Here is a 13,803-nt window from a genome sequence, read left to right as displayed (position 1 = left end):
GAGAGAAAAAAAAAATGTTTTCAAGCTGTAGCAATTATCCGGATTAGGTTAAATGACATTTAAGTTTTTTTTATGAGCTTTATCTGTATTTGTATAATTTTTTTATGTGTTTTATGAGAAATAACGCGCCGCATATTTACGTTACCTGGCCGATAAATTTCAATTTCTCTCATTATAAATTTTACAAAAAACTGGTAGAATTCTCAAAGCGCCAAAAACAAGAAAATAAAAACTTACCCTTCATTAAAATTCCTCATTGTCCATTTAATTTTATGCCATTTCTCTACTTGCGAAAAATGTGTCCTGTTACTAACTTGGAGGCACACACAGCACATTAAAAGAGTCATTTAAATAGTTGAACCACTTTAATGGGAAAATTTATGCATTTAATTTACATCCAACTCCTACAAACGGTAATTTATTTACTTAAAAATTCGGTCCAAGCTGCGAACAAGCGTCGTTGTCGAGCGATCATAATTACTTTTTGGTGTGTGCAAATGTGCTGGGCGTGCTTTTCGATACACAAAATAGACACGTACTTACTTTTTGGCTTTGTTTGAAAATATTCATAACAATAATAACAACGCAAGAGTTCTAATTTTAATTGTATTTTATTTATATTTCTCAATGATTTATATCACAGCACTTTAATTTATTATTATAATTTTTTTTTCTTTAATATAATCTTAACACTCTTTCTTAATTACAATACATGAGTAAATTCAATAATTTTTTGTTTATCGATAGGAAATAAATAATAAAATATCTGTCATTATACGATTTTTTTTTTATTATTTTTACAGTGGAACAATTAAAAAAGAGACAAAAGAAATTTTAAATTAAATCAGTTCGTTTTTTTTTTTTAGCTAAGTATTGATTCATTAATTTATGATTTTATTATTCAATTGATTAATGTTAGTTTCTACGCATTACCAGCCGCTGCCGCCTGCAGTTCTTGCAGCTCCTCCTCTTCCTGTGTTAGAGGTACGGTAGAATGGTTGTACAGACCCTGCGCCATGAGTTGCAAGGCAAGAGGGTTTTTATGGCCAGTGGATTTTTTGATTTTGGCGCGTTTGTTTTGGAACCAAATTTTTATTTGAGCCTCGTTGAGACCGAGTTCGGCGGATAGAGCTTGTCGCCGGCGCTCAGTTAGGTAGCGGTTTTCAGCGAATTCATGCTGTAATGAAAAAAATTATTGGAATTTAATTTATTTTTTTTTTAATAATTTATTTTAATTTTGTAATTCATGTTTAAAATGTTTAAAAATGAAAAATATTTATTTAAAATTTTAATTAAAAAAAATTTTTAAATTAAAATAATTTAATCAAAATTAATTAAACCAAAAAAGTCTCAAAAAATTTTGAAAATAATATTTTTATAATTTAAAAAAAATATTTTTAAAAAATTGAAAAGATTTACTTTAAAAATAAATTAATTAAATTTATAAATAAATATTTAAATTAAATTTAATTTTTAAAAATCTTATTTTTTAAATTTATATTTTTTTTTTAATACATTTCGAAATTAATTGTTTAAAATTAAATTTAATAAAATATTTTAACCAAAATTTTATTAAAAAATCTCAAAAATTTTTGAAAATAATTTTTTTGAAAAATTTTTAAAAAAAATTCTATTTGGAAAAATTTTTTTGAAAGTCATACCAAAATTATTTTTTTTAAAAATTTTTATTTTGGGAGATTTTGTTGATTTTTCTTTACTTTTAAATTCAAATTTTAAAATAATTAAAAAAATAAAAAATTGAATCATTTTAAATAAAATTTTTAACTTAAATAAATATTATTAATTTTTTTAAATAAAAAGGGGACAAAATTTTAATAAATTTTATTTAAATTAAATTTATTTGTTTTAAATTAAATTATTTTTTTTTAAATATTTTTTTTTATTTTAAATTAATTAGGTAATAAAATTAACTTAAATTTTCAAAAAATCAATTTATTTTTGAAATTTGCTTCAAAATTATTTTTAAAAAATTACCTTGAGTCTTGCCAACTGAGGCCCACTAAAAGCTGTTCGAGGACGCTTATCTTCAGGCGTAACATTTCCCTTTTCCGAAGGAGGTTTCTTTGGCTTCTTCATTCGTGGACCTGAAAAAAAATTTCCATTTAATTAAACTGTCTCGGAAGTTCTCCAAAAGCAATAAATCATGAATAAATTTTAATTTAAATTGACATCTTCTTCGATTAAATTTTCTTCGTTAAATAAACTATTTAAATGCAGTCTAGATAAATTCATCTCTGCTAAGACTTTGCCAAGTAATAATTCAAACGAAAACAACCTGAAAACACCTGATTTGCAAAACTTGTATGATTAGGTGTTAGATGTGAATGCAAAAAGAGATATCTCACTTAACGTTGAAACAACAGCAAAAAAAAATGAGACATTAAGTATGCAAATTGATTTGATAATCACACATTTTTTCCTGCATATTTAAATTTATTTTTAATATGCAAAAATGCGCTCTCAAGTCATTCATTATCTGACTGGAACAGGCACGATCACTGATTGTCACTGCAATATTTTAATTAACATTTTATATATGGAGTCATATCAAGTAACTTGACAGGTGTAATCTAATTAAAAGTGATCAAAGTTTTTAAGACGATTTTGCTCGCTCACTCGCATTTGACATTGATACCGATGCGAAGAGAGTAAGGGAGCGACTGAAACAATCATTTGTAACAACCCTAAAGAATTCATTAAAGAACAATGAATGGAAATTATTTCAACATGAGTCATTTAGTTTTAGCTTTTTGTGCTGTTTGGCGTGCAAATTAAGCAAATAATATTCAAATTTCTCGAAAATCAAGACGATGAGTGCTCTTAAAAAGGGTGTCTCAATTGCCACAAAATTGCTTTCGAAAGTAATAAAAAGTGGCAACAACCAACTTTTCCTCTGTAGGAATATACCACATAATGACATTACAGTTTTCTTGACTTGTGAAACAATTACTGGAGAAGAAATTTTTGAAGGAGGATGAAACAAGCATCTTTAAATGTCTAAATAAAACCAATAACAATCATTTTGTGAACAGAATATTTTAATATTGTAGACTGTGAAAATTTAAAGTTATAAATTACTTAAAGAGTATTTTTTATTTAAAAATTATTTTTTTTATTTAAATAATAAATTTTTTATTTAAAAAATAATTTTTTTATTTAAAAAATAAATTTTTTATTTAAAAAATAAATTTTTTATTTAAAAAAAATAATTTTTATTTATTTTTTTATTTAAAAAATAATTTTTTTATTTAAAAAATAAATTTTTTATTTAAAAAATAAATTTTCTATTTAAAATATAAATTTTTTATTTAAAAATTTTTTTTTATTTAAAAAATAAATTTTTTATTTAAAAAATAAATTTTTTATTTAAAAAATAAATTTTTTATTTAAAAAATAATTTTTTTATTTAAAAAATAAATTTTCTATTTAAAAAATAATTTTTTATTTAAAAAATAAATTTTTTATTTAAAAAATAAAAATTCTAGCAAATTTCAAAAATTTTCTTTCCAAAAAATAAATGTTATCGAAAATTTGTTAAAAACTATTTTGCTAAAAATTTAAGTTGCGAAACATAAATTTTTAACAGTTTTAAAAAGAAAATTTTACAAAAGTAATTATTAAGCTATTCTTGTTCTTCTTTAATATTTAACTGAAAAGTTAAAATTCTTCACGCTTTTCTCCATGAATTTTAATTGAAAAAACAAAGGAACCCATTCTGCCTTCTTTTTCTGTTAAAGAAAACATAAAATGAACATTCAAGAAAATTTTAAAATTTTTCAATAGAAAAAGGACACAAAATGAAAATTCATGAGGGTATGAGGTCAAATTCCTCTCTATAGAAACGATCGGCTTGTCACCCGACTCCGAGCAATTAAATCACCGATAATTACGAACTAAATAAATTACACATGCTTAACAATATAAATTATTTTAATTTAATCACATGTTTGGTACCTATACAGCACTTCCGTGTACCATTTAAAATTGAAACGAAATACGATTATTCACGCATTTGATCTGCTCCGTTCGTCTCTCTCTATAGCTTAATTAAATTTGTATCATGTCTCTTCAATGCTTTTCGATGCTGAACGAACGCAAACAAACAAAAAAAAGTTTTTAAAAAATATTTGCGATTATTTTAATTGAACGACAGAGAACAAATTAAAGCGCGAGCAGTGAACCTCTGATTTCAATGTATCATTTTACTAGCTGAATGTTGATATGCAATTTTTGTAGTACAATATTTCAAAAGAAGCTCAGAAAATGTCTCTAATAAGCAGCTTTAGATGCCGCTGCTCGTGCGAAATCATCCGACTGCTCTTGAATTTCCAATCTGAAATATTTTAATTAAAATTGTTTCACTTTTGAAGTGTTCTGTATTAATTTTAAACGTTCAATGGAAAATAGATATCGAGCCAAGATGAGTCAATCAACACCACAAGCATGATAAGAGAGAGTGTTTGTGTGGATAAGACGATATCGATTGACAGCGAAATTGTAGACGGGACGCGTTCTGGATTTGTCTAATGAAATTATTGTGAATGCGTGAATAATTGAGAATTCTCGCTGTTTTAATGGTGTCGTTGGCAGTGTGAAAAATTGATGTTTCGCAATCGGTGAATAATCTTGTCTGGTTGGAATTCGTTACAGAGACAAATCATAGTAGATGGGGTTCATCAAATTTACGTCGGATTCCTACGAGGGGGGGAGGGGGGTAAACAGAAATGTACGACGTCGTAAAAATATGCCATATTCACGATTTAAAAATTTTTCGTTTTGAATTATTTAAAATAATTTTTGAAGTATTTCAGACTTTGTAATCTTTTTTTTTCAAATTTTCATTAATTTGAGTTTTTTTTTTCAAATTTTTCACGAGCTTTCATTGAAATTTGAACTGGTACTAAAAATTTCCTTTTCAGTGAGGGGGGGGGGGGGTCATGTTAAAAAACACGTCGTAAATTAGGGGGGGTTGTTGAATTTCGACGGTTTACGATTATAGGGGGGGGTGGGGGTCAAAAAATGCCCTATTTTTGCCGACGCCATTAATGGATGACGCCATATGGATATTTTATCACAAAAAAGTCACTCAATAGTTCAGGACGATACCATCAACAGTTTGGGTTCTGGCAGCCAAAATCTTTTTTTCCAAGTAAATGTTTATTTTCATCAGAGAGGGTGAATGGCAACTAACTAACCTCTGAGATCTGAAAGATCTTGCGAATAGACAAACCAGATGGCGAGAATTCGTGGACTGTCTTTGCTCAACATGAGGACAGACTCGAGTCTTCGGACAAGAGACAAGGCATAAAGTAAAATAAGTAATATGATCACAATAGGTCTTCGGACCGCGGTGATGCATCCTCAAACCTAACTTAACCTAAAATAAGTAAAGTAAATGTTTAAGCTGCTGCTCAGAATTTTTGTTGATTGCAATAGTTTTTAACCTATTCTCTATGAACTTCGTATTCAATTCTATAGGCTTTTGAATCAACTTCTATCTTTGGCCTTTTAACCTTAGAAACTTGTATAAAAACTTTTTCACATCTCGCAGATTCTTTTACTTTACGATACACAAATTTTGCACAGTACAGAGCTGATGTCTGAAAACCATTTTCTGAAGGCTGTCACGAGAGTATGAAATCGATTACTATTCTCTTCATAACTACGGTCTGGTTCGGGTCTAAATGTCATAATAATCCAACAAGCCAAACCACCATCAGGTAATATCAATAACAACGAACAATCATTCACATGTCAAAATGTGGTTTATTGCCTTCTTCGTGCCAATATCAGAGTTTGCATCTCGTTTCATGACTCTCATAATGTGTGTGGAAAAAATAATCCCGGTGGTGAAACTTAATATCTTTGGATAAATTAAAAGAGAGACGACAACGACGTTCTTTGGAAGTGTGAATGCGTTAAATGTATGACAATTTACATGTCAATTAGTGTTAAAAGTGGTAAATATTGTTGCAAACACGTTTCTGCCAACTCGACGATAATAATCATTACTTAGACAAATAAATTAACAGAAAAGTACTTATCACTGCACAAATGCATATTCCGTTAAAAATCGGCTGGTTTTACTTACTTCTTCCTGCAAAGAGAAAAAAAAACAAAAAAAACGTTAATAAAGTCATGAATCAAAAATATCTAAAAATAGAAAGGACACAAAAAAAGGTATTCGATATCAAGTTGTCAGTTTTTCCGAGCAATATAAATAAACAAAAAATTGCTAAAGAAAGACATAAAATTCTGTTGTGTCATACGAAACCGATAAAAAAAATCAAGACGACGAGGATAATCTACAAATTGTTATTGATTTTGGGTTTTGTTGCGAAAGCCTCGAAATTGAAAAAGAAAAACAAGAAAATTACCGTCTCCGTCGTCGTGATTGTACAAGAAAATTTAATCAATAAATTCCAAAGACTCAATTTACAAGTTTTTTATGTCGCTTTGTCATACAATGGAGGTAGTTTTTCACCTTCCTGTATTTTTGTTGTTACCCTTTGTGATTTTTTTCCGAGGGTTTAAAGAAAAATTTGTCACGGATTTTTTTGTAAGGCATAAATTTTGTCTTTAATGGAAAACAAAAAAAAATTTTCACTTTTGTATTAAAATGTCATGTTTTTTTTTTGATAAGGTTTAACCCTTTATAGGTCATTTTTTTTTCAAAGGATTAAAATTTATTTAATTTTTTTTTATTCAAAAATAAAAATAATAAATTTCTAAAACAATAATCTAAAAAAAAAATAGATTTTTGAAAATTTTTAAATAATAATAAAATATTTAGAAACGTCAAATAAGCATCAATTTAAGAAAAATGAAAATTTTAATAAAAATTTTAATTTTAATAATTTAATAAATTATAAAAAATAAATTAAATAAAATAAATTAATTTTTATTTAAAAATTTTAATCAAAGTAAAAAAAAATTAAATTTTACTGTATTTTTTTTTATTTAAAAAAATCTTTTTTGTTAAAAAAAATCTATTTTATTTAAAAAATATTTTGCTTTTATTTTTCGATTTCTCTTTTATGAACTTGTGAACAACTCACTTCTATTTCTTGAAATAACCAAAAAATTACTTTATTTATAAGAAAGCAAAATCAATTTCGTTCTCAATAATAATAGCAACAACAACTGAATTGCCGCTCATTGAATGAAAATGGATGATATCAATATTTCTTTTGTCAATTTTTCGACAAACAATTCACTCGCAAGCCGCTCGTACCCAAAAATAAAATTGATCATGCGTTAAATAATAAAGTAATAAAATTTGAAAATTTATTTTGTGTTTCGAGCCAACAACAAATTCTCGGTGATGGCATGATGATATCGATTTTCCCGCTCGCAATTCCGAGCTCGAATTAAGCGTGTCGTTGCCTGATAAGAAACGGAGTTAATGACGTGGAATGAATTAGGTTGGATGGTTTTAATACGTGAGATAATGCGGTTATTTTAGAATTATTTTTTTAAATTCATGTTTCTTCTATTTTTACTTCTAGATGCTTCATTTAGATTAGCATAAAAATTTCTTGTAAATTTCCTTGCATTTTTAATTAGCAAGATAATTGCTCTATCGCACAAAATATGCAAAAGCAAACATGTCGGAAGCGGTAATTTGAAGTCTTGCGATGACTGCGTCGTAATCACGATATTTACGAGAGTAGTTAAATCATAATTTACATGCTTCGTTGCCAGCTGAACGACCAACCAGCCAACCAAGCACCTGATACGACGACAACAATTGACACTTGCGCAAAAAATAAACAGTTAATGGTGTGACAAATATCGAGATTTTTTTTATCTCGAGCAGCATGCAAAGGGGTAGATAAAAGTGACATTTTACAGTCCCTCCGTGAAGTTGATATCAATTCGACACTCAACGACTATCTTCGGGACAAATTACTTCATTTAATTTAATAAATTTCGCATCAGTTACGCCCTTCACTCCCTACTTAAGAGATAAAGTAAACGTATGTTTTTACCGAATCAAAATGTTCGCCACCCTCTGATGTTTTATTTTTTTGTTTGAACAAAAAAAAAAGAAGTGTTGGAGATATAGGAAAGGATTTTTTTTTCATTACATTTTTATATCAAGGAAGGTAATTTATATGGTGCTAGATGAAATGTTGAAATGTTATGTGCAATTATTGAAAACATAAAAAAAAGTTTGATACGTGCTACAACTATATAATGACATGAAGGATTTAATTAAATTTCAATTGAGTTGACAGATGAAATTGTGAAAATATTTCCATAGCAATTTCGCTGGCATAGAGTGGGTTTTTTATAACAAATAATTCAGTTGGTTTAGTAGTTGGATGTTGATAAAAGTGGAAATTGGATTTGTACGGTTGGAAGTTTTTTTTTTGTATAAAACAGTTTTTAGCTTGTTTTAATTAATTGCTGGCGCCCCATTATGAGGATTTAGAAGCAAAAAATACCATGAGACTTTTTCCAAACTGTAGGTGAGTTTTTTTAATCCATGCCTTGAAAATTTTTTTTGGTCTCAAAAAACAGGGCCGAAAAAACTTTTGACTTAAAAAAATTAAATAAAAAAATCTTTTGACTTAATAGACTTTTTACTTAAGCTTAAGTTTGAGAATAAGTAAAAAGTCAATTATATTTTAAGAAACTAAAATGGGACAATTTTGTTCCCTTAATTGAATTTTTATGACAAACTCTCAGAAGTTTTTTCAATTTAATTTTTTTTTGCAAATTTGTGAGTTTTTTTTGCAAAAATATTTTTAAAGAAAAATAACTGAATTAATTTCGAGATCACAGAAAGTTAAAATCTAAGATAAACTCTGGGCATCTTCTTTATAAAATAGGATAATTTTTCTTTATAAAATTTTATTAAAGTAAAATTTTGTTAGAAAATCCAAAATGAGATTTAAGATCCTTTAACACATTTTTCTAATTTTTCCATACTATGAATTTTTTAGCTTTCTTTAAAAATGTCCAAAGTTTGTCTTAAATTTTAATTTTTTATCTTCACCAAGTGATCTCGGAAGTGAGTTTAGTAACTCAAGAAGTTTCTAAGGCTTCTAAAAGCTTTAGAAGGCAGAGGAAATTACCAAGGAATTAATTCAGTTATTTTTCTTACAAATTGTTTTTCGCAAAAAAAACTCTTAAATTCACAACAAAAATAAAATGGAAAAAACTTCTGAGAGTTTATCATAAAAATTCAATTAAGGGAACAGAATTGTCCCATTTTAGGTTCCGGTTTTAAAACTGGTTTTGAAAAAAATTACCTTCAATGTAGAATGATATCTAGATCATTCGTTGTCATTACCAGCATCAATTAAAATCCCATCAAGCCACTTTCAGTCATAATAAGAATCGTATCAAAATGATCGCGAACCACAAAACCACAATTGCTCAAACTTTTACTTTCACTATACAGATTTTTATACAATTCTATTCAATTTTTTTCATAAAACAGAAAAAAATGAGGGACTTACTCTTCTATCATCATTTAAATCTATTGCAATTAGAGCAATCGCTTTGTATAATTGCTTAATTCACTTGCCGTTTTTTTTTTGTGTGTGCGCGAAATGAAAAACTGCATCTTCTTAACGACTAAACGCAACTCTTTTTTTCCATCATCATATATATATTTTAAATAAAAGACCGCACACGTATATTTCCAGTACGGGGGGCCCAATTAAGCATGTTCACGGCATTTTATTTTGCTTATATGTTTGTTATTTGTCTTGTTGATTCATTCATTCATTCATGCTTACACACAACTTTTTTTTATCATCTTGCTGCGTATCTCGACGTACAAGTTGAAGATGAGCCGAAAAAAAAATGTGTGTGAAGGTCTTATTTATTCAAGAATCTTCGGATGTAAATTCTCTCGTTCTCTAATAAAAACAAATAACACAAATTTTGTGGTGCAACTTTGCGTTTGAATGAGCATTCAAGAACTTTTTTACACTTTTATGAATAGACGCGGAGTGCTTTCAGTGTACGATGCACAACGTTGAGGTAACTTAATAACTTAATCAGTTGAGCATCAGTAAAGTATATGATGGAGTTAACGAATTTCATGGAATTTTGTGGTAGCTGAGTGAAGAGTTTTGAAGTCTATCTGTTACTTTTTGATCGGTAAGTAATTTTTTGAGTAAATTTTTGAATAAAAATTATAAGAAAAATCTTTTTTTTGATGGATTTTGAACCAAAATTAGTTTTCTCATAAATATTTTGAAGAAAATTTAATAAATGCTATTAATGCTGTTTAAAAATTAAACAAAAATATTTAAAAAAAAAATTTAAAATAATTTAATTTAAAATTAATATATTTTTTTTAAATTTGAATAAATAAAAATTGAAAAAAAATAATTTAAATTTTAATTTCAAATTTAAAATTAAAATAATTTTTAAATTTTTCATTTTTTTAATTAAAAAAAAAAATTATTTAAATTTAAATTTTTTTTTTTTAATTTTGAATTAATTTTTTTTTTATTTAAAAATAATTAAAATTAAAAAAATAATTTTTAGAACATTTTAGAATAGAAAATATTTTTTTTTTAATTAAAAAAATAATTTTTTCTAACTTAAAAAAATCGCTATTCAAATTTACAGTTCATTTCACTCTTTAATTGATGACTAAATAATCTTTTCATCTCATTCTACAACTCAATAACGGACAACAAAGAACAAAAAAAACACACACTCTTTGATGTACCATACATCACTTGACCATTAAACTGCCACATTAGATGCCGATTAAAGAGTGTTGTGGATGATGGTTCAAATAAAGTCATTAAAAATTCCGAAATAGTCAAGCAATCATGTCGCATTAAGCAAAAGGGCGTAGGTGTCATGCCCAAAAATAGAGACGAGCGCGAGAGAGAAATAGAGGAGAAAAAAGGTACATTTAATCTTTTTTGTCTGTTTATGTTGTTTGGACAGATAAATTATTTATTTTATATAAATATTATTAGGAACCGTTTGTTTGTTTATTTGCTCGTGCTTGTTTTTTATTGTCATTTAACAACGCCTAAAATAGCTTCGTTCGTTGTGTGGTTTTTGGATTTTACAAAGAAATCAAATTTTCTCTCATTTTTAATTTAATTTCTTAATCAAACTTTTTTTTTTCTTTCGGTTTTGGTTCCCACTCAAAATAGACAACAACAACAACGCAGATTGAACGATACCGAATCATTAATTTTTTTTATTATTTCTGGTCGCGCAGTGTCTCTTTATTATGTGATTCATTGTCATAATATTAATGTCTGCTTTGATTGTTTTCTTTTTATTAATAATAATTTTTTATGCGCTCGTTGGTAGCACACAATAGCAGCAAGTAGCAGCAATAATCGGAGAGATGAAAAATGGGAGTCAACTGATGAATGAACGTTGTTGCTGTTGTTGCGGAAACATCGAATAAGGTATTTTTTTAAATAAAACTCAAATATTTTCCCATGTACTTGTCAATGGAGGGCTATAGACTGCACGTACGTAACTCGGGCTTACCGGATTGATATAAATATGAAATATAAATAAATTATCATAAATACAATTTTACACGGCTATTAAAATGTTTGTTTGCGTTTAAAAATGCGAGAGAGGAAAAAAAATCTGTATTTATATACAAGTCAGTCAAACTTTTTTTTTATAATATCGAACATTAATCATATGCTTAATAATATTTTTCCCAATAAATTTTTAGCTAGACATGACAATGATACCTCAGATTTTGTGACACGGCTTTAGACGCAATTATTCAAGCAATTTATCAGTTTAGCTGACGAAGCGAGATTTCTATTGAAGCTGATCTTGGAGATTGAATTGATGTAATGACTAATTTCTGGGTAATTTTGGTGATGAAAAAGTACAGAGGCGTAGATGACTTGAATCGAAATGGGGACGATTTTTTTTTACAAAATAATGGAAAATTATTATTAGGTAAGTCATTAACACATTTTTGACTTTAAAAAACTTAAAATATTTGATGCTTAGCTTTAGAAATTAGAAATCAAAAATTCAAAAGTTAAGAATCGTACAAAGCTAACTTTTTAATTTTTTCTATTCTATTTAAATATTTAGGGTAGAAAGTTAAAAAAGTCATTTATCTCCCTATAACTTAGGAAAAAAACAATTCTGGAACAGATGATACTTCTTTGCAATGTACTGGCTGATAGCAACAATGATACTGACTTATAGCAACACCAACTACTTAAATTTTAACCACATCAAAAGACTTTGCAATAACTGATAACACGGGAAGTTTCTGGTACTGTGAGCAACAAACTTTATACCTTCTGTTTACGAGACAGAGGGTCCAGTTGACATTGGCATAATTAAGTGTTGATCAGTAATATACGAGCTTTTGCGCAAGCAAGACCTGCTGAAAACTGCTCAATTATTGCGTCTAAAGGGTTACAAGTTATTTCTTGTTCTGCATATTCTCTATTGTGATATTTCCATTTGGATTTTCTTATAGTATTATACATACTGCTTCCAAATTATCCATTCCTATTTCACAATCATCACGAAGCTCCAAAAAACTATCGAATTTTCAACTACATAGTCTTCAAAATCAATCAGAGCTCATGTTTTTACTATTTACAAGTTTATAACAATCTCTAGGTTTCATTTACTAAAATATTTTAAGATTTCGCAATTTGTCAATATAACTTGAAATAACTCTTAAATTAATTCAAATTCAAAAAAAATAATTTAATTGTGCTTTTAAAAACTCTTACCTCAAAAAGCCCATTATCAAAATTTCCAGGAACTACGCCACTGCTCACTCATTAACTCAACTCGAGTAAAATATAATTTATACGACACTTTTTATAGCATTTTAATTACCTTTCTAAACAAGGCAGGTAGGTAAATCTTACAAACAAAAATGTCGTAAAACAAAAAGAAAAAAAAAACATATTTTCCATCTAATAAAATATTATCACAGCTAATCTTGAATGTTCAACCACATTAACTGTGCGCTTAAATAAACATACGCACTCCATAATAATCGCATAAAATGCTATTCACTCCCCCATGAAAATTGTGAGTTGTTCAACATCCACACTTAACAAGATCATAAATTTTAATATTTTCCTCATTTTATATTTATTCAATTTAGACACACAAATTTATTTCTCCACATTTTCTTCTGGTAAGATTCGAAAAGAAAATGTTTGTTGTTGGCACAATGTAGATTAGAGTAATAATACGCCTATTAAATGCTTGAGTTGTAAATGAAAATGAAATAAAATGAAACTTGGGGGAAATTTCACCACCCCTTTTTTCGTTTGCCTGAAGTTTCAGCTGTGGATAAATTTTTCTAGAGAGTTGACGAAAAATGGCAAAGTTTTGTAATCTTTTAACACGGATGTCAACTTGATTTTCTGACAAGTAAGTTAACGCCACTTTTGATTTTTTTTTATTTTATTTTCGTGCCGTGTAAAGAATGTAAAAAAAAACGTAAAAATTCTTGAAGCACGCGCACTCTATTGTATTTATTTATGCTTTAACGTTTATTGACTCCCTTTTAATACTATTATTAATCCTCATAACACATCGCGCAACAACAATAATGAGTAATAATAACACACGTTATTACTCAACTCTAATAAAAGAATCAAATATTAAACAAATACAGACAGATTGATCGGATTGAAAGTTGTTTCAACATTGCGGCGTACAAGTGAATGATGGATAAATCTGGATTTGTATGTTGAAGCAGAGTACATATAAAAAACATCAAATTTACGAAAAGCAAACAAACTGAATAGAGTATTTTTTTATTTCTCTCCGTTG

At 27.5% G+C, this 13,803-nt stretch overlaps 1 protein-coding gene across 1 annotated transcript in view; it reads right to left on the bottom strand.

Moving 5' to 3' along the window:
- Positions 1–922: 922 nt before the first annotated feature.
- Positions 923–13,803, bottom strand: part of LOC134828559 (homeobox protein invected) — a 28,998-nt gene continuing 16,117 nt past the window's right edge. Inside the window, exons 3-5 of the mRNA XM_063841534.1 lie at positions 6,113–6,118; positions 1,996–2,105; positions 923–1,177 (exon numbers count right to left, since the gene is read on the bottom strand). Coding sequence (XP_063697604.1) covers positions 923–1,177; positions 1,996–2,105; positions 6,113–6,118 — 371 coding nt within the window. The remainder of the gene's footprint in view (positions 1,178–1,995; positions 2,106–6,112; positions 6,119–13,803) is intronic.

Source organism: Culicoides brevitarsis, chromosome 2 (genome assembly GCF_036172545.1).
Source record: "Culicoides brevitarsis isolate CSIRO-B50_1 chromosome 2, AGI_CSIRO_Cbre_v1, whole genome shotgun sequence".
NCBI classification, from domain to species: Eukaryota; Metazoa; Arthropoda; class Insecta; order Diptera; family Ceratopogonidae; genus Culicoides; species Culicoides brevitarsis.
This window is presented reverse-complemented; position numbering and strand designations above follow the sequence as displayed.